This window comes from Solea solea, chromosome 19, assembly GCF_958295425.1.
Source record: "Solea solea chromosome 19, fSolSol10.1, whole genome shotgun sequence".
NCBI classification, from domain to species: Eukaryota; Metazoa; Chordata; class Actinopteri; order Pleuronectiformes; family Soleidae; genus Solea; species Solea solea.
The window spans coordinates 5,877,858-5,903,664 of record NC_081152.1 but is presented as its reverse complement, the minus strand read 5'-3'; the positions used below and the strand labels follow the sequence as shown (position 1 = coordinate 5,903,664).

At 41.0% G+C, this 25,807-nt stretch overlaps 1 protein-coding gene across 1 annotated transcript in view; it reads right to left on the bottom strand.

Moving 5' to 3' along the window:
* Nucleotides 1-19,864, bottom strand: part of pik3r1 (phosphoinositide-3-kinase, regulatory subunit 1 (alpha)) — a 48,452-nt gene extending 28,588 nt beyond the window's left edge. The window contains exons 1-14 of the mRNA XM_058618040.1: nt 19,612-19,864; nt 18,007-18,609; nt 7,846-7,935; nt 7,638-7,712; nt 7,175-7,306; nt 6,365-6,566; nt 5,931-6,013; nt 1,478-1,679; nt 1,200-1,380; nt 986-1,111; nt 757-899; nt 489-665; nt 300-374; nt 34-204 (exon numbers count right to left, since the gene is read on the bottom strand). Of these exons, the coding sequence (XP_058474023.1) occupies nt 34-204; nt 300-374; nt 489-665; nt 757-899; nt 986-1,111; nt 1,200-1,380; nt 1,478-1,679; nt 5,931-6,013; nt 6,365-6,566; nt 7,175-7,306; nt 7,638-7,712; nt 7,846-7,935; nt 18,007-18,343 (1,994 nt within the window). The 5' untranslated portion in view covers nt 18,344-18,609; nt 19,612-19,864. The remainder of the gene's footprint in view (nt 1-33; nt 205-299; nt 375-488; nt 666-756; nt 900-985; nt 1,112-1,199; nt 1,381-1,477; nt 1,680-5,930; nt 6,014-6,364; nt 6,567-7,174; nt 7,307-7,637; nt 7,713-7,845; nt 7,936-18,006; nt 18,610-19,611) is intronic.
* Nucleotides 19,865-25,807: the final 5,943 nt, after the last annotated feature.

Sequence of the window (25,807 nt, the reverse complement as noted above, 5' to 3'; positions counted from 1 at the left end):
AGCCGCTTGAACAACACACAGATTAATACGTACACAACACTGCATGCGTAGCATCCCGCTTTGCTACTGTCTCGAACCAGGAATGTTCCGTCTCTCTTCCCCTGGAGGAGAGCCTCCGCCTGCGGTCGGTTGATGTTGCCCAGCTTCCAGGACCGCTCGTCGTGATGCGGGAGGTCTTCGTCATCGTCCACCATAGAATATTGACTAGAAGACAAAAAAAAACAAAGTATAAATGTTAAGTTGTGAGGCTGAGGCGTTTGAATTCTGTGTCACGTTGTTCAAACTCGAATGATACTCACTCTTCTGTGTTCTCGTTCTTGATTCCAAGCCACTCGTTAAGTTTCTTCTGTCTGACTCCCTTCTGGGTCAACCACCTGCGGGAGGGAAAGACACGTGGAGATTGAAAACCAGGACAGACCGACTCCCCTGAAGGAAACTAAGCCAAGTTCAGAAGCAGCAGTAAGAAAGGGTCCGAGTGTTAGACTTACATGAGATATTGGTCTCTGGTCTTGCGGAGCTGGATGAGATCGGGCTTGATGCTGTTCATCCTCTTGTCGATCTCTCTGTAGTCTGCTGCCTGTTTCTTCAGGTCTTCCTCCAGGCGACGCTTACTGTCCACAATTTCGCTTATCCTTGATTTCAACTTCTCATAGTTTCCCATGATCCTGAAAACAAAACAATGTTGTTCACGATCAAGATTTCATCCCTTCCATGTTGCTCCTTTTCAGTTTACACAGAACTCGTGGTCTATCTTACCTTTGGATCTCCTTGTCGTTGCCTTCCCTCCTAAATTTCTCGATATACTCTTTGCTGTACCGCTCTTGTGTTTGGCATTGCTCCTCAAAGATCTTTATGGTTTCATTAAACGCCTCTATCGCCGTCCTTTTCATTTGGATTTCCTGGAAGGAGGAGGCAAAGTATGAGTGTGTGACTGTGAAATATCACATACGTGATAATGATTCCAGTGGGGTTAGGTAATACTCACTTGTGATGTTCTGGTGTATTCTTCATACAGACGGTCGTACTCTTTGTTCTTCTCCTGGTACTGCTGGTGGTACTCGCAGAGCTTCCTCCCAACAGCTTCGATGTTGTCTTCTTTCACCACCTGATCCTAGAAAAAGATTAATAAACAAGTTGCAGTGAGGAGGTTTTGAAATACGCATTTCAAATGTGGTCGCTTTGACTCTTCTCTAACTTACCTGCTGGTGTTTAGAGACGGGATACAGCAGCTTGACGTCCAGCTTAGGGTTGTACTGAGCCAGTGATTCATTGCGATAGTGGTTGATGAGCTCAACGACTGAGCTGAAGGTCAGTGGGTCTGAGAAGCCGTACTTCCCATCCCGATGGAATATCTTAATGAGCTTGTTGTTACCTCCTTTCCTGTAGATAAACAGAGCAAATAAATAGTTAAACCCCCTGCTAAAAATACACAGATGTTGATGAGGGGGAAATGAGTGAAGATGGAGGGGGGCCTTACCTCAGAGTCAGAGTGTAGTCTCCGTGCATTTTTGTTGAGGCGTCTCGTACCAAGAACGTACCGTCTGCAGTGTCCCTCAATTTCTCATTGACCTCCTCCCTTGAGATGTCGCCCCAGTACCATTCAGCGTCTTGTAGAGCCATGTTGTTGTTCATACCGTTGTTAGTCACAGATGTGGGCTTGGGTGGCTTAGGAGGTAGAGCTGTTAGGACAAGAGGAGCAGGCAGAGAATGTAAATAAAGACAGTGTATACTGAACTATGTAACCGTCGTACACATGTTTACATTAGACTGACGCACCCTGCTTTTCAGTCTCCTAATGATGCATTTTATGAAACAAAACAGGATAATGCATGTGGCAGCCACTATACCATTTGTATATAAACGACTGCATAGGAATCATGCATTTACTCTGAATTACACACAACTCTCTCTTTCTCTCTCTGTGGCTCTATCCCTCTCAAACATTTTCCATTGATTCAACAGAGCTAAAAAAAATACCGCCCCTCTCCAGTGGAAAGGGTGTGATGCCTGGGCAGTGGGAGGAGAGAATGAGTGAGTCAGGGAGACTGAATTTCATTCAAGAAAAGGGGGCTCTGTATAAATATTCCTTTATCTGCTACTAACTGCTATAACCACAGAGCAGTTATTATAATGTATAAGTAACGGCAATAACAAACACTGTCACATCCTTTCGTTCATCCACAAAATCATAAAAACACATTAAAATACATAAACATCCCTTTATTTTACAAAAGATTACACTGGCTGTGAATACAGGTTGACACTTAGCAGACTATTGATTTTTCCACAGGGTTTTTTTTTTTTATCAGCCATTGAGCTGGACACTGAATCACATCTCCCGTCTGCAGTCTGGGTTAAGATTGGAATTGTGCCTGTGGTCTGGATGGGGATAGACTAGATCCATAAAGAACCTTAAATCTGCAGTGGCTGCTCGCAAGCTGACAGCTTCTCAGTGAGGGCAGCAGTAGCAGAACTAAGGTAGCGGGCTATTTTTAACCCACAAATCTGCACTGTCTTTGTTCACTCCCTCTGCATTAACACCAATACTGCAGTAACAGACATTGCAGGATATTTCTCTCATGGAGACTGCAAGCACCATCCCATTCATTTGCCTCACAGCTAAAACTGTGACACTGCAGAAAATGCAAGGGTTTATCATCTCTGCAAAATGCAGCCAGGCAGTTCAAACACACATGCACATTTCCACTTCTCTTCTCCTTACGTCAGCCTCCTGATCTCGTCGCACTTTGTCAACAATTTCCAATTATTAAAACCAGTCGTGTGAACAATCACTACTCAAAACATTTGCTTACCAAAAGCACCAAACTCACATCCTAATAAGATAGCTTGCAATAATGTGACCGACGGCAAAAAATCTCTATAGAGGCAACATTTTATGTAGGACCACCGAAATTTCAATTTCAAAAACCATTAAGGGCAGCCTGCTCAGTAACGTGTTACATCACTTACCACAGCCAATCACACTGGGGGTCTGTCACCAACCACTCCTGCATCTTTCATTTCCTGAGAGCGATGAGGTCATTCTAAAAGCCCATTACCTTTTACTTTCCTGCTTCAGATCCTAACAACACTGCGCTGGAACAGAAAACTGAAAACACAATCCCCTCTCAGCAGCATCCAGCATTATGCATCCATCTTAAAAGCAAATGTACAGCATCTCTTCACTAGCAGAGGGGGGAAGGACCTGCTCCATGCTTTTCCTCTGTGATCCTCCCTCTCCCTGAGCTTGGTCGCTCTCCTGCAGGCTGCTCAGCCCCTCCCTCTGCATGTCGTGCAGAGGTTTAGTCCGTCCCACTGCTGGCACTCAGACAAAGCCAGCTCTGCTGCAGCAGCACGTACGCAGCTAAATTATAATGCCTGGCCCGGTCAGCGGCACCCAGAGCTCCGAAATACGCGTGTAATCCCACAGTGTGACACTCAGTATGACAGGGATAGCTCCCTTAATTTCCTTAGTGAAATTAAAATAGACCCAGTTCTTTGTAAACCGAAAGGATTCAAGAAGAGCGCATTCCGAGTACTTCAAGATTTGATTGAGAAACTGTTCTTAAGACTCTACGTGCATAAGAAGAGAGGATAAAAAAAACAGAGCACACAATCAAACCAGTGTACTGTAACAAAATGTTCTCTCCGTGACCTAAATTAGTGAATTAACTGGTTCTTCCTTTCAAGCATTTTGTTTGGCTGTAAAATCAGAATTTCTCTCCTGGAGCATCACACAGGCGTTAGCAAACATGTATAGACTCTTTAAGTTATATATCTGAATCTCAATATTCATCAGCACAACTAATAATACATTCTATAGCTCACAACCCTTTCATAACTTCCTGTGGCTTTGGTTTAAACTGTTCACTGGTTGCTATGAATTGAAGCTTAAAAATGTGTTCTTCCTATTCTGTTTTTTAAGCTCTGATATTTGTGTCTCATTTTAAGAAGCAGCAGAAATACGTCACTCCACTTTTGTGTGACGGTTTAAAAAGTACATCAGACTTACGTTGCAAGTTGTGCATGTTTTGGGGCATCAAGAGCTTCTTCTTTGGAGCCTCTACTTTATTCCCAAAAGGCAAGTTAATTCCAACAGAGTTTCTTTCAAGTCCTCCAGTTAAGTTCCATTTCATAGTTTAGGTCACAGAGAAAACTGTATGCGACTTGTTTTGACCCTTAAAAAGTGCTACAGCTTTATGTGCTTCTTAATAAAATCCAGGTAATCTCCTCGGTGTGAAGCAGGTGCAACATGCGACTGCCTAGATTACTGACTGCTCAGTTCCTGCTGCGAGTGTGGTAATAGGCCAAGTCTCCTCCTCTCTGCCTCTCTCTTTCTGAGCTCTGAAAGGCTAAAGCCTGCTCACATGGAGCCAGATAGTTAATGATTAACAGTAGCTGCTCTGGTGTCAGTGCTGCCTCCTCTGAAAGCAGCCACTCGTGCCAGCTGTGTGCGTGTGTGTGCGCCTACATCTCTCTCCCTCTCTTTCTCTACGTCTCTTTGGTCACTCCCTCTGTCTGTTTGTAAAGGAGGAGGCAGGGGGTGTTCAGTCGTATGATTAACTTGCAAAGTTTCAAATATTTGCTGAGCTGGGCGCTTTGAGGCAGGGAGGACATGTGGAGATCTAGGCAGAGGGAGGACCGAGGGGGTAGGGGGGAGGGGGCGAGTGGCCCTAGAAACTGGAGGCAGCCCTCAGTTAACAAGAAGTGCTCTGTGGAGCAGGCCGACTTTCCAGCCAACCAAATCTAAGTGGGCCTTTTGTTGCTTACTTAAAATAGGCACGCAGTAACTGGGAGGAGGCACGCACACACACATGCATGCGTGTGCACACACACAAGAAATTCCCAGAAAAATACGAACAGAATGTACATATGTGTTTACAAAGTATGCTCCTCTCCATGTTATCCGAGAGACACAGGTGACTCAAACCAGTTTGGCACACCTGAAGCTAATCGTACATTTTGACAGGAACACATTTATGTTTGTGTGTGTGCACGTAAAGAACTAAAAATGTTCTGGTCTTTGCGTGACTGTCTATTCACCCTTCTATCCTCTGTCCATCCATCTGTCCCACTGCCAAAGTGTTCCCGCAGGTGCAAATTACTGACAGCTGAGAGTGGGCCCTGCACAGGAACATTATAAATAGCTGCAACAGGTAATAAAACGTTTAAACAGCCGCAGTCAGTCCTAGGCCTCTGGCCCAGCCAACGACCGGGCTTTTACTAGCACTGTAAAAACATAAACTGTTCCACGCAACGTGCTGCACTCACACCATCATACTAGCTTCATCTATTCAGACCAACCACCATAAAATTAAAACATAAAAACAGACTTTGTGCAGTTCTGCAACTGACATTACCAGACAGAACGTAAAACACGATTCTATCATTTGCTTTCATTTTAAATCTTCACATTCAGGACTTATTTACAAACCCTATGGACATTGAACAAAGTTGCAGTCTGTTGCCAACTCATTAATATAAGAACCCTTTATGTGACTGGACCATAAAATTAACTTGTAATGGTTATTTCTCAGAGAGTAATTTTAACCTGCAGCTAAAACTTTGGAAATTAACTCATGGAAACTGTTCCACTGTAAAAAAAAAAAAAAAAAATCAGGGTATGACCGTCCACAAAGCAGTGCGGGATTAAATAATCCAACAGTGCTTACAAATGTCACTAGTTCACCACAACTGTGTACCCAGTAGGCCTCCAAACTATTCTTCCAGCTAAAAATAGAGTTCTTGTCTCAGGGTGCTCAATGTTGTGCTCATATCATATTTTATTCCCTGCAGAACATGTGTCCATGCACTGCATCCAATTGAAAATGCAGCAGAAGAGCAGCGAACAGGCTTTATCTTGTGTACCATTTTCTTCAACAATGCCAAAACCAGCAGGATTATTTTTTTAAAAATGACATGTTAACTACCTGGGGCAGCTTGTATTTCACTCCATTCACTGGTCACCAGAACCTCAATGATCCTGATGTGAGCATCCAGGCTGGGTTCACAACTGTGAAGGGGAAAAGGCATATTAAATAAAGTCAGTGTTTTACAACGCAAGTGACAGTTTCTTCTGTTTTGTGCTAGTTTAAATCTCATGGTAATTCAGGCTTAGCTATGTTAATTGTGCAGCACAGCTGGTAAGTATAAAAGCTCCAACCTATATCCGTGTACAGCTAAAACCCATGACTGCCTGTGACAGACTGTGTACTGAAAATGTGCGCACGTGCGTGCATGTGCCTGCAGAAAGCATGTTTGATTCTGTCTCAGCACTGAGCACGCACACTTGTCTGTCTGCTGTCTGACTGTGACAGACCAATTATGTTGCAGTGGCGCGTGGTCCTTCTGCTGTGACACCCACCTGGTGGCTTGCTGTCTGAAAAACACAGGGCCGAAGATCTCGCCCAGTGTTCTAGCCGAGAGCAGGTTTTTGGAGCCGTTTTCACACACTCTAGAGAAATGCCTGAGCAGACAGTGGAGAGTTAGCCAGTATTGCGGAGGCAGGCTCGGGGTGCTGGCAATGCGACGTAGCAGCTGGGCACATTCCTCAGTATTCACCACCTCTGTTGATGAGAACAGCCGAAAAGGTCAGCAAGACAGATGTGAAAAATTGATACTGCAATAAACCCTATCCAAATCTAAGAGGAGCATTAAAAGGAAGAGGTTTCTTAAAACGATGATGTGATAGGAAAAAAGTGTCATGTGCAGTTAACTTTTAAAACCACAGAGACTGTGTGGTTGACAATGAGCGTAAGGTACACTGACAGGTGATTGGCTGCTCAGCGATGCTAGAGATACACTTTCAGGCTTGTTTTAGTTCCTATTAACCACATATATCCTGTTTCTGGCCATGTGACTGCAAGAGAATGCAGTATTGCAGAACAGTGTGTGGTGTGAGATTTTTTTTTGTCTACTTGCAACAGCAGTAGCAAATAAAAGCAGCAACAAAATACATATTACAAAGCTTGTAATACTGTGAAAACGTGCATTACAAACAATCGGATGAAACGTGCCATCTGTGGGAGCACTCATGATGTGTTGTGGTTTCGTGTTCAAAGTACTGAATGTTCTATGGCAGGGCATGGGTGCATTACTTCAGTGTTTCCTTTCAAAGCCAACAGTACAGAGAGAAAAAAATGATCACAGAAACATTGCTGACGTTCGTTCTCACCTTTGGTGGTGAGGACCATTTGAGCACATATTGCAGAGTGGATGATGGGCTGTGGAAGATCCTGAAGATACCTGCGCAGACCATCACAAAGGACTGGAAGCTCCAACTGATCTAGTTCTGCTGAGGAAGGATCTGAAATGCAAGGCAACACACATGTTCTTAAACTTATTTCTGCACACTTTAATTACAAGCTTAGGTTTGATGTGCAAAACTCTATAATGCAAAGGTAGACAACTACGGGCGCAATAAAACCTCCACAGCCCTGTATGTTCTTTTTAACCTACTGTTTATATGCACACAAATCATTTTATATCACCCCACAGCTTTTTTCATCATCGTTGGTCATGTCAATCATTTATGTCTGAGCGACTTCCTCTTTTTGCATACGTCTCCCTCGCTCGACTTTTGCAAAGTTGCCGTTGTTTCTCAGACTCAAAGAAGGTGTGATCGAGAAACCACTTACCAAATTCGAAAAGCTGCCTCACTTCATGCCCAGCACCAGCAGTAAATGTGCGATATAAAGTGGGATTGTCCAGTCCTGCAATGCAACAGTGAAAGTACATTCATTAACATTTACTGGCATGACTAATACCCTTTAGTTTATTAAATCACAGATCATGTGAGTACAGTTAAATGTGGTTAAACAGAAATACTAAAAAGAAAAAGCTCACCTTTCTTCTCAATAGTTTGCAGCAGTCTGGCCAGCATTGGTGGAGCCGTGTCTGGAGGAGAAAACTGTTCTGTTAAGTCCAACAGATAACCTGGAAGAGACAACAAGAGATCGTCAGCAACAGCTATTTTTACTACAAATTGTTTTTCCACTTAGTTCCTTGTCTTCTGAACCTTTTTCTGACATCAGTAGCCTACTGAATATAAGTAACCAACCCCTGTGTGAGTGTAATAATGAAACCATTAAAAAATGTGACTCCAATATAAATAACTTAACAATCTTTATAGTTATAATTAGAGTTATTTTCACTGTGTATTTTAAGTAGTCTTAAGATAGATGACTGCATACGATTTATAAAACTCAGTGAGCGCCCCAGGAGAAATGTAATCAATTTAAGAGAAAATGCTTTTCTACACTGATTTTTTTTTAAACACGTGGAAATTATGGAATATAAATATCTTCCACAGCATCTAAAAACAGAGGGTCTTTGTTTAAAAAGATTAAATTTAGACAGAAAATTAAAACAGATCCTGTCCCGTTTGTCCGGCTGTTCTGAAAATGGATTGCTCTGAGATTTCATGTTCTTTTTGAGTAAAAGTGACAAAGAATGATTTGTTTTGATACATAATTTAAGTGACTTCAAAGGTCATAATAGCAAATACACATTACAAAACGTAAGTCTTTGACGTAAGTCAAATCACTCCAGACCTGTGAGTCAGTCATCAAAGGCTATGATAAATATTTGTATAAAATTAAATATCGCGAGCTACAATTCATCTGAACAGGCAACTTTTGATTTGGTACATGACTTATGACCTACTCAGAACTTCAGAGGTACAAGACCAAAGTGCCGCCATCAAAAGTAAAAGGTGGGTATTTACAGCAGAATGATTCAAAAAATGAGGTGCTGAGCACTTAAGTTAGCCCAAGCTGGACCAAGGAACTAAAGCAAATAGCCTGTGATATGAGGTAAGCCAGGTCTGAGTTTTCTCCCCTTTAGAACTTTGTATCCAGGTGTGGACATGAAAGGATGCAGGGGTTGGCAAGGGTTTTATTTGGATTTGCAAGGGGTCATTTTAAAAGGGCTCTTTACTGAAAGGCTCGACTGTTCAACACCGAGTCTGCAGATTCAAAACGCTGAGAATCTATGAATGGAAGCCTTTCTAGGAACCATATTTGTCTTTCTTTCTACCTTAAAAATGATCACACTTTAAAACGTTATACTACTGCTGCTCCCAGTTATGCATGCATGCTAGTCATTACCGAGCACCTACACTCTCCTACCAAAGAATGTTAAACCATGCAAATAATGAACCACTTCATTCAATTCCACATCCTCTTTGACCAGCGCAGCACACCGGCTGGCATGTTGCATGTGAAGAAGCTGGATTACTAAAAATCCCCCTAACCATAGAACACACAAAAAACTCCATGTAAGACAACTGGTCATCTGGAAGACATTATTGGAACTGCAAAGCAGGAGGGGGGTTTTCTCAGAAGCAGTGAACTCTGAGATGGAACACCAAAGTTTCCCTAAATAGAGATCGAGACACGCAGCTCTGCCATTGCACACCTTGGAAGTGTAACCTTTCTCCCAGACAAGATATCTAACACGGCTGCCATTTTACAGCCAAACATTTTCTGAGAAACTCAAATCACAACCTGGGGCTAAATTTAAACTACCAGACTGCCCACTTCCCCATTGCTCGTATCAATAAAAATGACTTAAGACAAAATCCTAGGGTGGATAACTTTTATCAGCAACAACAACTTCAAAACACCGTCAAAGATTTAATGCTTGACTTTAAAACATCTAATGCAGCTTCGAGATAACGCCTAAGAGCACAAATACAAGTTTGTGTTTATTTACTCTACGATTGATGGCCCATGAGTGACACAGTAGAGCCTGGAGATAGAGTTGCTTCTTGGTAGTGTCAACGACGTGATCGTTTCACTGCCAATGGAATTGTATCAAGTAGCAGACAAAATATGACAGAAATGTTTCAAGCTATCTGTGATGATTTTAGAGATGCCTTGGCTCAAAATCAAACAACCAACATGCTTCCACTGGCCATGTCTTGGTGCCATGGAAACGCATGTAGATACACATACATTTCCAAAAGCAAAAAGTAGTCCGCTCTTACTGTTGTCAAGCGAACAGGTAAAGCTGATCTTACTGTTGCATTTGCAATAGCTTGCAAATAGCTCACTGGGTGAATGTATTTTCTTCAAACCTCATTACAGTGCTTAAGTGGAGCTGAAACCCAAGAGGGCTGTAAGCATTAAGAAACACCTACATTAGTAGCACAATTATAATCTCCCTCATCAGTATAATCAATACCAGAACATAAATAGTCTTCGTACATTCACTGCAGTGATAATACTCTCTGTGACCGTTGTTTTGCTCTGTCTGGAGCAGATGAGGGGCTGCACACATCATGCGACTGTTCACATTTTCTATAGAAGCTGGTTTCTGTGGCGATTTGGGAAAGGAAAGTGCAGAGACAGGGGCCCCTTTGGACGTGTCTCTACACGCCTGTATGTTTGGCAGACGCTTCTCATGATATCCCAAAAAGCCTCAGCCACTCAGTCAACCACAGGTTGAGGAAGTCGATGCAGCTGCCACTGGTGCTGTGGTGTGGGGGACAATCTCCCCAGCTTGAACGGTATGTTTTAACTGAACAAACTGCAGACTGTGGGCAGGACAGGGCTGGGGCACCACGGACAAACTAAAGATAGCACACACTTGGGTTAAATTTAGAGGGCCCTATCAAGTAACCAGCATTTTCAAGTTATACTGTTTCTTCTTGTCTGAAAAAAGTCTAGCTGTGGCACGCCTGCAAGAGTTCATATCCCCCAGAAACACAATCACAGCACACGTGACATAGAGCAAAAAGCATAAAAATAAATTAGACAGACACATATGATTGTTTATTAAAAAAAAAGGGGGGGGGGGGGGGGTGGCAACTGATGAAATAAAGCTAAATTATTAGTAAAATATTCAGACAAGCAGCAATACAAAAATAAAAACAATGATTATAGCTGATGTGTCTGCAAGGGAGCACCGACATACTTTAACACATTTGTTCTATCAGTGCATGAATGATATGGCTCTCAGCTGAAGCAACTTGAAAAACGAGGGCAATGTCTCCTCCTACTGGTTGTAAGATGTAGTGCAAAAGCTGAGTGGCAGCCAATGAGGAGACTGTTGCTACATGTTGACAATTAACCCTATAAAATGCAGACCATCACTGACTCCACCAACATGGAACCACTTCCCTGGCTTGTAACTAACTCTGAATCAGAAATCAGACCACGTTCAAAAGTAATTACTGTTTCAAGGCCAAATATCTTTTTATATTTGTGTAGAAATTGCAGAGCACCTCACACATTATTGAAACTGCTGTAAAATGCAACAACAAAAAATACACTTTAGAGAGGCAAGTGGCATGTTAGCCGTCAAATTACTGATAATCATTTAACCCTATGAACTCCATGTCGATGCTCCTGTTACAATTTATCTCACTGTGGTCTCAATTTTCACTGTATCATATATTTTGGTGGTGTGGGGAAAACAATGTAGAATCAAGATTTACATGTTTATAAGTTATTTTAAAATATCTTTTAATGAAAATATGCATGGGTTTTTCTCTGTTGTCCAAATCACTGTACGTTAAGAGATACAAGACATGAAGTAATTGGTTCTATTTTTAATAGAAATGCCTGGCAGTGTGAGAGAAAATAAATAAATGTGTTTTTCTTAGAAGCGCCAGTGATCCATCCTGTGGTCTTACAATTATGTAATGCCACACCTCCACAGCACAAGGTACACAGTGTACACACATATGCACATAGTATCTAGCTGCACTAGCTAGTCCACCTTGTCTCCCCTTCTCTCTTAATATATCACATATTTAAAATACCTTTTCTGTTCCCCTTGACGTTATGTCCCTCTCTTATCTCACCTGTCTTACTGTACAATTTCTGTCAGGTTTCAATCCGTCTCTCTGTGCCTTATTCCGTCTTTCTTAATCCTGTGCACAGACATGCTCTAACTCCAGTAAAAGAAGATTTGCCTTTTCAGACTTCAGTCTTTGCACACATTCAAGTGATGGAACAGTTATGCATTCTTTCATGCACACAATTACATTAAAGTCTTATTGGATTTATACACTAAAGCAATTAGGTTCAATTAGGGCACAAAAACATATGTTCCACTGGTAACACTAGTTCTACCAAATTACTAATGACATGAAATCTTAAAACAAAACCAGCTCGTTCAAATAGACAAAGTTTCCTTTTTGTTGTTGAATGACAACTCGGATCAAACCGACGGGACAAAGTCCCTTCGCTTTTCCGTGTGATGTACCTGCCTAGTTTTTGTGTCTTTTGTGTCTCCATACAACTTCACAGTTTCAAGCCTAAACTGCACTGTCCCACAAACCAGGATGCCCAATAGATGGGTTACACTGCCAACAATACACACAGCATGGCAACCATGGTTACTGTGTTAGCCGCTGTGATTCAAAGTAGTAGTTCTTCTTCTCCACTGTCTAAGCCAGTTGCAGGCAGCCTGCATTCTCATAACTGTGTCTGTCTGAGTCAAGGACCTTTTGTTGGCTTCACCCCTCCCTCTTTTGAAATCCACTATAAACATCTTCATCTTTTAAACATGGTAAAAGCTAAATGGGTTTGTTTGGCATTCCGGTAGAACCGGGGGGAGAGTGTAGGTAAGAAGAGACCAACTGAGCCAGCAAAGAAGTACAACTTTCAACCACAATCACTAATGCAGTACATGCCAGAGGGGCACCATATCAGCATACTGATCATCGTGCATTTGCACGAATATGACCACGTGAAATTTTAACTCACGCTCAGTCTGGAGCCCTGCAGGCCCCTTAAATCCCATTCATATTTTCTGGCACATCAATGCACCAAAGCATAACAGGCAGAATAAATGCAGTTATACTTCAAGGGTGTGATGAAGAGAAAGCTCCAGAGCAAAGAAAAGAACACATCTTGTGTTCTTCTTTATACCAAATATAACCAAGGAGAGCACATTATCTTTCACGGGCTTTGCTAGAGGAGGGAATGAACATGCTAACAATAAGCCTTTCATATAAGAAAAGGTTAAATGAATCTTAAATAAACAAGAGAATAGCAAAGAGTCCAGAGTTCACCTTGCAGTGGATTTGACACTGCTAAAAACTGTTTTTTTCCACTTCTACTGATCATATTCACGATTGACACCTGTTAGGATTAAAGACATGATTCTGAACTTTCATCACTTTATCCAAACCTCAACCGCTTACAAATTTCATATTTGCAGGAACTGAATCTCTTCTTTTTTCTCTCCTGGTGTGGGATTCTGTTGTTGAGGTTGCTTCACTTCTAATATTAGCCTGACGGTAAGCTAGCAGAAGACATGATAGTCACTTGCATTCAAGTAGGTTTAACCTCACTCTGGTTCTGATTTGTAATCATTCCGTTGTTTGGTTTGAGTCAATAGATTTGTTGTAAGCTTAAGCAGAAAATGGCAGAGTAGGTCTTTATGAAATACATGTGTGTGTGTTGTGCACACGTGTGCTTGTCAAACGCTGACTCAGACATAGGATGAAATGGAGAGCACATGAATCAAAATATGACTCTCGGGATGTTTAATTACATGACTATCTGCAGGTGTTGTGCATAGTCTTCTGATATTTACCAGCTAAACAGCAAACTACTGACATTTTGCAGCAAATGGATGCCACACTACTGACTAAAATTCAAAATTTTTATAAATTAGCCTCATGGTACAAGTATGCACACGAATAATAAAAACAGTGTAAAATAGTAATCGCTAGGCACCTATTTAGTGCACAACCATTTATTGTCCAGCTGCATTGTGCACTATATTACTGCAATCAGCACTTAGCACAATACTGATTCATCACAAAGCTCCAAATCAGTCTACCATGCAGTATGTGCACACCCCTCCACCAAAGAAACACCAACACATTCCAGGCCCCAGTGGCTTTTAGGTCCACAGAGGAACATTATCGGTACAAACTATCACAGTATTAAACTTCTGCCATGTTCATTCTGCCACCAAACTACAGCATATCACTATTTGAAACCAAACCCAAAGTTGGCATACATTGCAACTTACAACTTTCATAATAAATTAATCTTTTGATTATTCTCTTGATTAATCAATTAGTTGTTTGGTCCAAGAAAAATGTCAGACAATGTTGATTGGTGTTTCCCACACTTAAAAATTATGATGTTCTGAAATGTCTTGCTTGGTCCACAAACAAAAACTACTCTATTTTACTGATGTCTTTGTTATATGGAACTAAGAAACCAGAAAATATTAACATTTAGGAAGCTGAAATCAAAAAATAGTTTTAATTATTTAAAAACATTATACTGCACTAAATGTTTCATAATTAATTTACTAATAGATGAATGTATCATTGCAGCCCAGGTACACATTCAATTTAAAAGATGGGTGAATTCTTAACAGAGAGAATTCAGCAGCACTGACATTATGTTCAAACAGCAGATGTCAGCCTGAGTACTAAAGAGGCCCAGAGAAGGAGAGCTACGTTATCTCAATCTCCAGCTATGCAGCATAGTCTCTGCAACTGCCTGCTTTATACAGCCTCATCTCTTCCTTCTGGTAGCACTTTTCAAATGGTCTCTTTCATACACGGAAAGTAAACTATGTCAACCCATAAGTTATAGCTGTTTATATCTATAGCACAACTGTATGTAGATCTATTTTGTCACAAACAAATGTGCTTCTGAAATGTAATGTAATGCAGTGAAAGCTACACAAAAACAAACTGATAAGCCTCAGTCAAGCCGGAGGAGATGGCTCGATGGCATCAAATATTTCCCCAAACAAGACTGAGCATGTAGGGTGAACCATGTGAGAGCATGTTGAGTAACAACTAGTTATTCACATTTTTATCTCTAACATTTGGAAGAATGTTCACGCAGACTGGTTGGTGGAAGATAAAGGGCAATTATATGTACAGAAACCGTCAACGCTGAAACCTCAAAACACCTCACATTTAACCATTTACTGCCACCATCTAAGCTAAATGAACAACCGACTGCTGTTGAACTTCACTGGTGTAAAAGTTAAGTATTATAACTGTTTTGCATCAGTATGAAATGCGTAAACTGTGCTTATTTACTTCTGCCACACTGTTTAACACCAGAGTAGCAAACAAGGCTATGCAAGTTATAATCTTTAAGTTGCCTTTTCTTGGCGGGCCCGAACACATGTACATTCTCTCAACTGAGAGGCCCAGAAAAGGAGCAGTACTTTAATGTTAAAAAAGGGCAGAGAGCGGGAATGAGGTGGAATAGTTTCCCAGCCTGGCCCTCTTCTGTCTCTTACCCTCTCCACATCTGCTGCACTCATGTAAACCCCTGTGGCTCAGAGAGGAGAGGCCCCTCTCCAAGCCTCCATTCTCCACCTCCTTTCCCCCTGCAAGAGCTGACTGTAGGAACTATCAAAACATTAAAAAAAGAGGAGGAGGAGGAAGAGGAAGAAAAAAGCTGAGGAGTAGGAGGAAGGGAGCGAGATCCCTCGGTGGTGTGCTATAAATCACAAACACTCTGGGAGCAGCAAGAGCCCTGCCTCCATCAGCGAGCTCCGAGCCCCTCTTCAAAGCCCCCTTGAGCATGCACAGCCCAACTCCCACCACCCCACTCCTGCTTCAGCCCCTCTGCCAATCCCCCAGCTCTGCTCCAGTCCTGATCCTTTTGCACACTTTGCTGTGCACCAACACGCTAGCACAGGGGCTCTCTCTCCCTTCACCACAACCCCAGGGCCCCTTAACATCCCCCCTCTGTCTCTCATAGACCAGGACACAGAGACTTTTCTTCTCCCTGTGCTACATTCACCCTCGCTCTGGGCCGAGCGCTGCCACTCAACCACGACACAGCCATTCAACACATGCCCCCTTCATACTGCTCCTTGCTCACCCTGCAAACCACAGCAAAGAATTTCACAACCCTACCACAAAGGGCATAAACTGGAAACCTTGCCAACTCCAGCTGCTCTTGAGGTGAGCAGAAAGCATTAGGCACACATTTGTGCAAGCCACGCTGCTTTTAAAAAAGATTCTAGTTTTAAATGCAGTACATAGTTGCGGCCTGAGAAGTAACACTACTGCAAATAAACGTCTTAGGATAACGCCATAGCTGTTATACTTACTTACGTTTTGTTTTCTTCAAACAAAGATATCAAAAGTAAGCAAGGCAAAAGTCCTGTGCTCACCAGGGCAAAGATAAGTTAATCTAAACTCTGTCCTAAACTGGGGTGACCTGAAAATGTTCATTATAAACATTCTTGCTAGCAAATTGAAAGATGTTAAGATGTAGAAAAGCATTGCAATTGTGATGAAGCTGAAATTATAAAATAAAATAAAAAAACACTTAAAATTGACTGATCGATTATTGTTATGTAGATGGTGATGAATTTAGAAAACGATTCATAATTGTTGCAGCCCTAATAGTATTAGCATAGCTGTTCAGCCTTCCAGAATAAATTGCCTTAAATAATCCATATGTTGTGATCCAATCTTATGTCTGACAGTGATCAGGGAATTTACTTCCCTTAAAACGTGTAGAAACACAGCAGATATCCATTTGTAACATATGGCTGGCATGAGATACCCTGGTGTACTATAGCCTGGAAACTTGCCAGAGCCTTTGTCCTCTGGGACTGAGCTTGGTTCACATTCAGCGCAGCTGTACAGCAATTGACAGAGATACCTGTTATGAAGGACTACAAGCGACTGTGCAAAATCAGCATTTTTCCTCACACTTTATTGACCTAAATCCAGATCTGCGAGTTGCTCGTTTAAAAATTCAGTCAGTACATGGTCATTTATCAACAGGGCGAAAGTGAACTGTTGAAGAATATCCAAGCTGTTCACATCAATCTCCACAAAATAACCAGTTCGTTTCATTGTTTGGAATTTGGAAATTTAAATACATCACAGTAAGAACTTCCAACTGAGAAAAAATTACCAGTGAAGACCAAAGATATGGGCATTAGGAAATAAACATGATGTAAAGATGTAAAGATGCAAAGTTTGGCAAAGGTTCACTCACCAAATTGGTATAGAATAAAATGCCAAATTTTACCAACCACTGAGAACTTAATTGTGTCTAATGAAGCTGAACATGTTCACATATGTGTTCTGTGGAGTTCACCATGGCTGCAATGATTATTTGTTCATCAATATTTAATCCATTAATCGTCAACCATTTTGATAGCCGCTTGAGTGTTTTTTTTTTTAGTAATTGAAACTGGTTTCCATTTTTTCAGCTTCTTAAAATGTGAATATTTTCTGGTTTCTTTGCTCCCTTTAACAAAGAACTCATTAAAATGGAATACTTTTTAGAAAAACAAGACATTTGAGAACATCAGCATTTCCAAGTTTGGTAAACACTGATCAACATTTTTCAAAACGTTCTGACATTTTATGGACCAAACAAGTACTAGAGAAAACAACCAGATTAATTGAAATATTCATTAGTTGCAGCCCTAGAATTCACCGACACCAATAGTTAACAATGAAGTAACTGTTACACCATACAATCACTAAAATGTATATGCAATACATTGCTCGACAAAGTTGTGTAACCAATTCAATTTCTCTGTCATAACTATCTGGCTGTAGATCTAAATTACAACATTTGAGTACAAGGACAGTAACCACAATAATAATCAACAGTTGAGGATAGAATCAATGATTGTAGTAAAAAAATCTTTCCACTTCAGTGACAACCTAATCTGTGGTGCATCTATTATCACAAGACGGCAGCAGCATCCAACAGTGCAGTGAACTTATTGAATGTAAGAGGTTTTGTGAATGTGTATTGAAAGCTCAACAGGCTGTAGGTTCCACGTAAGTGTTGACATTTGTCTTTCGATGCCCTTTTTTATCTGCTCCTCTTAGATCAGCATTGCTGTGAAGCCTGCATTTCTTTCACTAGTTCTCATGTGCCAGAGTTTAGAATATTTGATGAATAACTGCGTTTTTGCTTGAAATACACATCCCTATAATCAATGAGGGCCCATCAACAAATTAATTTAGTCAGTGCGAACTATAATACTTCCTATACATCATTTACGGTGTGGCATTTCACTGACCTTGCTCAGAGTCAGAGTCTGTCTCCGCCTTGTAGTTACCTGGTGCAACAGGTAAAGGTCTGAGAGGCCTTGGCTTGGGTGTGGGGGGAGATATCCATTTCTTTCCGATGTACTCGACATATGTCCCAGGGAAGTCACCCTTTTCCTGAGTGGTTTCATTGTAGCCTGGCAGCCATCCAATCTCATCTGGCCTCTGTTCCAGTCCGTCAGTGTACCCAAGGGCCACTAGAGCACCTTTGCTTACCAGGAGAATATCTCCCACATGCAGGTCTATGTCTTCCTCCCTCTCCTTCTTATAGTCATACAGCGCTCTATATTGATATCCTTCGGCACTCATACTGATAACTTGTGTGACCGAGTTCTTTTGCAGATTATCTTCAACCAGAAAAGTTACTTTTCAGGTTTTTCTGAATGTGCATTGAATCCAGGTTTGTGTCCAACAAAGCTAGTCTTTAACGGTTTTATGGCGAATCTAGCTTGTCTTCATTCTTTCACAGTTCTCGTCTTTTCTGAATGAGGTGCACTTCCCTTGGAGTGTTGCCTCACAGTATATACCCATCAGTAAATGGCCTGCAGCTGTGATCTTGAGAATGCAATCCAGACCTGTAAGATGAGAGTGGAAGCCATTTACAACACATTGCATAAGACAACTACAGTGTGAGACATGTGGACACTAACAGGAGGAACATAGTAATACTGACTGATAGAAATTAAATCATTAAACAAATACATACTGATGAGCGGAGCAGCAGATAAGAAGAGAAGAAACAATAACTGTTTTCATAAAGCCATTTCTTGTTGTTGTAATATTATGCAACTTAATTAAATATTTGCATCATCTATTGGTTGGTCATCATTTCTGTTAAAAATTAAATAAAATGTCTTACAAAACTATTCCAGTAATAGTTAATTGGGTTCTGATGCAAACCATTAGAAACCTTTCTTTATTTAAAAAATAAATAAATATATATATATAAAATAGTGAACATTTTCGGACTAGCTTGTTTGACTAATAGGTTTCTCTGCAACATATGGTTGCTAGCACTAGCATTATCAGTGACAGCTTTTTTTCACATATTCACTCGGTTTTAACACAACAACGACATCTTTAATGGGTTAACATTTGCAGAAAACGTTTCAGTAGCACATGTGCTGTTTTGGAAAATATGTGCAGCGTCGCAAGTTTGTTTCATTGGAGCTTAAGTGAGTCCGGAGCAGCAACGTTGCAGCGTCTACTGTAAAGACGTCGAGGGAGGGAGTGCGATGGTTAGCCAAGTTAGCGGCTTTGCTAGCGTTACGACCGGGGTTAACTAGCTATCTGAGAGACGTAATACAGATAACAATAAAGTAATACAGATAAAAGTTGACCATAAAACAAACAAAACATACACAAACAACAAAAAGTATAGCGACAACGTAGGGGGGGAAATAATTAAAGGGAATGCAAGCTAACCCATTGGGCAAAAGTAACTCAAATTAAATTCAACAACTTTCATCAAAATGTGTTTCTCCTAATAAGCATCTTTGTGAAATAAAACATCAATTCGCCCTCAAACAAGTGGCCCAAAGGAGAACATTTGCGACCCGGGACAGCAAGTTACATACCGAGTATGCGCGGATCCTCAAGCAAACACAGCGGCTTCTCTTCCTTCCACACTAAACGCTTCCACTTCGTCAAACTTCACAGTTGGGGCGTTGTATCGATTGAAATGCGAGTGTATCGACATCCTATAACAGCACTGCCAAAAACAAAAATCCTCCAGCAGGGTTTAAATCCAGTTTTATGAGTAGTACAAACTGTTACAGGCTCGACATAACGGCACGGTTTACCCGTCCCGAACAAACGCTCCCTTCAGCGTTGCTTCGGCGGCCAACAAGGGGGCGAAACAAAGGGCTGCCGCTCAATGGTCCGTTTTCCTGTCAATCATTCACACCACGCAGACGAGCCAATCAGGTTCTTGATAATGGCGGCCACTCCCCCTTCCATGTACTCTGGCACGTAACATGAAACACCTATGAAAATTACATAACTTGCGCAATCTGCACACATAGTCCAAATGTAAATACAAGGTCTTTTTAGTTTCCACTATCTGAGATTATCTTCACTATCACTACAGACAAAACTGCTGTGGAATATTAATCACTCATTTGTTGCAAAATGTCACACTGTTCTAAGGGCTATCACTGGTACAGTACAGAGTTATGTTTTATTTTGGGATACAGAATCAGCAGCACATATCCACATTTCCTATGAATCATTGCATATCCTCAGTGTGGAAGGTCCAGAAATTTTCAGAGTAACCATCTGAGACACATGACTGTGAATGTGGGTGGCCTAATTATGGGAGGGAAAGAGGGCTGGCTTGCAGAAATCCCCTATCAAGTATAAACCGTACAGTTCAGGCTGTGCTAAAAGAGGCTGTAAGCAGCTTTGTACCAGGGTAGGCCCCTTCAAGTGCGCCACAGTCACAGCATAGTGGCCATCACCTCTGAGAAAAGAGGAAGAAGTGTAGACAAGAGAAACGGCTGCGTCTATTCCACATCAGCAGTTATGAGGAACTTCAAACTGTTGCTATGGTGTGTTTATAAAAAAATAAAACTTTGGGTTTCTTTCTCTGAGCCACGTCAGCGATTTAAAAAAAAAAACCTCCCACAAATGTCGCAATTGTCATTTTCCGCAGTAACCGATGGATGGACTTTTCACTCATTGTCCTCAACTCGTGTGTCATCTTTCACAGGAGAAACCCAAGCCACACAGTGTCCAGTACAGAGTCATTGAATATTTAAAACGAAAAGGATTTATATTCCTGCTGCAGATGATGGACATGAATATTTGGATCACCAGACGCTGTAATCCCCCCTCCTCTGCCTGCACCACACCTCACCCCCTGATTAAGGCTCTGGTGACCCATCTGCTGCCCTGCACAACCCTAAACTACACTTCTCGGAGATTCACTAACTGTGCCAAGACACGTTGGGCTTCGTTAATATGTTTCTAACTGATTTTTCAGTATGAAACAAAAGCACAGCATTGTTTGGCTCGTTGGGGCGGTATAATATTGCATAAGAAAGCTGTTTTTTTTTCTTTTTTTAACCATCGTGGTAGTTATTCTTCAAACAAAAAGCTATTCATTACAAGCTGAGTTCACATTTTCATAACAGGTAAATCCTCAACGTGAAGTTGGACGCCAGCCTTTGTTTTTCCACATAAACCTGTCAGCTATTTATAATACTTTATGAATTACCTCAACAAGTGAACATCAAAATATCTTGACCCAGTGCCTTTGTTATAGTCTTTCACATTGTATACAAAGTTAAGACGCAACAAAGAAGAACCATCTTTCTCTGTCTTATTGTGAATACCGAGGATCTGGATGATACATTTGTTTATGCTAATATTATTTGGTGGTCATTTGTCTCGCTGTAACTCCGTCAGCACAGGTTACAGTCTCTAGACAAGCATTTGCCTTTTATACAGATACATCACACAAGATAGCACATGCTTATTTGTCAGTGGTGCTGACGTGTGAAGAAATTGCCTGATTCCATTAATCATAAAGTCAAATAGTCATATTCAGCAGACACATATGAGACAGACTGAAGGTGAATAAGCACAATACTTCCCAAAATGCTTGGCTGTTTCTACAAGCATCCATAGATTTTTCACATATCAACTATGGCCTTATGTATTTTTCTTTGGATAAATCTAAAAAAAAAACAAAAAAAATTTTTGAGCAATAATCCTTGAGCCGTTTTGCTGGTTACTTGAATAATTCACCAGATAAGCACTTTCTGTTGACACACATTTCACTGAAGACTGTGCCAAACTGTCAGGCCTCCCCAGCTTTTATTATGGTAATTTTGGAAGTGTGAAGTGCTCTTAGACCACCTACCGAGCCACGGCGTTGCAAAACAATGTGAAGTGGGTCAACAACATCAACACCAAAACTTCCACGGAAATATTGTACATATAATTAAAATCCCACCTGAGGATATATGATCAAAGGTGTATATGTATGGAAACATAAACGCAGATTTATCACCACATCAATAGAGATGCTGAAACGGAATGTGAGAAATTAAACACAAATATAAACAGAAAGACTTCTAAGCATGACACTGCATGTTCTATGACAATATGTAACATGTTTAATTAAAGGTGAAATGCAGAAAACTCAACCAAACTGTGTCTGCTCATGTAGAATCTGTCAAGATGGTATTGCGTGTTGTGTTGCGTGTGAAGTGTTGTTGTGATGCCTCTCAGACTCTGAATTATAACTCCAGGTACACGGGCAGAGGGTTCCTTTCATGTTATAACAGTGGGACCTACTTTTAAAGAATCCCCCTCTGCATGGATTGGGCCCCTTAAACCATTAATCTATGCAGTGTTTTCAGGGTTTTAATAAAGGCTAACTTTAGCGTATGGCGCTCTCAGGCTCCCAGCTTTTTATTCCCTGCCCCTCCCTCCCTCCCATTCATTGATTCTTTTACTTTTGTGAGCAAGCTGAGAATTCTCACATGGGTAGCCCCTTAATGCTGGCTAACGTAAGATGAACTTGTGAAATGCATCACCCACCAGCGCCTATTTAAACACAGCCAAAGAAAGGAAAGAAAAAAAAAATATCTCTGGATTATTTAAACCTAGTCACCTTTCTGTCGTGGTGACACATTTTCTTTTTCAGTGCTTTACAATTTATTTGTTTTATATTATCCTCTGACTATCTCACAAATAACTAATTCTAACATCGACAAACTTAAACATTTACTTTATTATTCTGCCTCTGTTTGATATTCAGTAATAGAGACGATGTAACATTATTTGTATGCTGTGTCCTTCATCTGTCAAGCAATACTATAAGACCTGGCTGAGGGAGCGTTTGTGTGTATACACCACCAGCAGTGCAGGGGCAGGTGGGGGCGAGAAGTGTTTGTCCTGTCAAACCGCTCAAGAGTAGAATTTACTTTTGAAACTCTTATTCTGTTGCTGTTACTTCTGTCTGCCTTGACATCAAATTAAATTAAACACTTCCTGTGAGCAGTGCGAGGATGTGTGTGTGGAGGTGACAGACATCGTCAACATGATGTGACCACACGTTTACAAAGGTTTGAAAGTGACAGACACTTCATATTTAAAGGTTAATCACTACACTTCAATAAAAAAGAACACAATGCTTCATTTGGACGTTTTTAAGAGCTACATTATTACACATTCTATTCTTATATAATAAACTTAACCGACGTTGTTGAAATTAAAGTTATTTTCAGTCTCATGGTTAAGCAACACTGGGACTTTTTTTATATTCTCTTCACATCAAAGTGGTAGTTTCCCTTGTAAAACAGGTCTCACTTAACAAAACTTATTTCTGGAATTCTGGGGATTCCCGTCCCAACAGAAGAATTCACATTGTCTGAAATTAACTTTCATCAGTGCAACATTTTTTTTCCACTAATTGATGATTTTCTGCTGCTAATTCCATATCCTGCGATTCAAAGAAACCTCCACAAATTCCTGTGCACAGAGCAAAGATGTGTGTCATGTCAGTAACAAGATTCCTCTGCTATGAGGGAAGATGTCTCTCTACTTAAACATTCACTCATCAGATGCTGCAGACAATGACCTCCTTCACTGGACCGGCCTATAAATCATTCATTTTCACGATTAGTTACAGCTCAAGTGTTTTCGAGCTAAAGAAGTCATACGTGCTTTTCAGACTCGATGCTGTATGTGTGAATCTGCAGTTTGTGTACAAAATATGAAATCTGATGGTATTGGATTTCATGCCTTTCTTTTTTTTTTTTTTACAAATGGTGCAAAATGTTATTTTTCCACTGCAGTTTGATTTGTACACATGTAGGAGGCAACAAATACAACCTGAAAGAAAAAAAATGATTAACTTTTTAGCTGGCAATCACATTGCCTATTTACTCATCCACTGAGCACACACACACACACACACACACATATATATATATACATATGGAGTTTATGGCTACATAATTAATGTAACTTCAGAGTCTGACTTATCAGCTTCCAAATGCTGCGCTATACTTGCCAAACACTGGTCCAATCCCATTTCTCATTTTCACCCCACCCCTTAAAATCTACCTAATAAATTGGTGCGTTAGTTTCTTTGGCTTTTTTTAATATGAGGAAAATCTCATGGCCTGATGTTTGATGTGTGCTCGTTGTCTGTTTGAAGGCCCAGCTAGTCCTTACACATCACTCTACGACCACTTCCTCAACAAGGACGAAATTATTAGCCCTCCCCTTAAAATCTCTTTGTTTTAAAAGTGTTTCACGACAAAGCATTTTTAACACAGCTTTTTCAAACATCCTAGTTTTGTTTTGGATGCTTCCATTATTTGACTTTTTACACAGAAAATTAAATAATTCTACAAAAAAAACAAAAACAACCAGGGTCAAAATTATTAGCCCCCTGATACTACTGTCAATTGTGTATCCTTTTTGCTGGATGACAGCCTGCAGTCGTTGTAGTTGTAGTTTTCAGCAAGACTGTGACTCGTCTCCTGAGAAATCCGAGCCCATTCTTCTTTTGGTAAATCACTTCTATACTACTTCTATAGGTAGTTCTTCACCAGGAGTGACGTATGTTTTGGGTCGCTGTCGTGTTAGAAGACAAAGCGACGACCCAGACCCAGTTTCACTGCTGACTGCTTCAGGCTTCACATATCCTTCTTTCCTTCCACCTTGACAAGATTCCCAGGTCCAGACGCACTGAAACATCCCAATAGCATAATACTCCCAACACCGTGTTTCACTGTGGGGACGGTGTCCTTTTGGTCTCCAAACATAAGCAATGTCTCTATGGCCAAAGAGCTGTAGTTTGGTCTCATCTGACCAAAGGACATGCTTCCAGTATGCATAATCTTTAACATACTTAATCTGGCTGAATATCTACATGTGAAAATGGAGAAGAAGCGCTGAGTTGTTGTTGTTGTTGTGGGGCCTCCAGTTAAACACCTTTAATCAAAGTGGAATCTGCACTCACCTCCACTTTTGATTACATGTGGGTGGTATGTGCTGACTACACATGCTCCCTGGTGCACAACACTTTCCAGTCCAGTTAATGGTGAGCTCTCGTTTTGGTTAAGAGAGGACGAAGAAGACAAGCAAGTTTCCATGGCGTAACCATGGAAACTTGCTTGAGGTTGAATGAGGGAAATCTGCCAGTACCCACACATGTAGCTACATGTACATGTCAGCGCATAAGAATACAAGGAAATACAAATGAGGACAACTTCCTGGTGAGAAATTGTGACCACTGGACTGAGTCTGAGTGCACTTGAATGCAGTAGTGGGACCCGTGGACCGTAAGTGCAGAGTAAAAGCATTTTCTTGACATGATTTTTGCATTCTGGGCCCACTGAGAGTTGCACATGCAACGACACATTCTATATCACTCCAGTGTACTGTTCCTCCTGGATCATGCTCAGTCAACAGTAGCAACAGTCTGTACATTAACGTCTGCATAGACTCATTGTGTAGCTGTCATCACAGACACCATTTTCTATACATCATGTGGACTAAAGATGACCTCAGCAGACTCATGTACACAGAAACTAACAATTGACATTAAAGCAGCAGTATGTAATGTCTGGTGATATTTGTTGTTGTTTGGTCTTTGTGAACAGAAAAAGGGGCTCTGTCAAGCAAAACTATCAGACCTAACTGTTTGTATACACTGGTAGTGCAGGGACAGATGGGGACGAGAAGTGTCCATCCCATCAGACAACCGGGTGTTTTGAGCAGTACAGTTCACTTCTGAAACTTTGGGAGGGC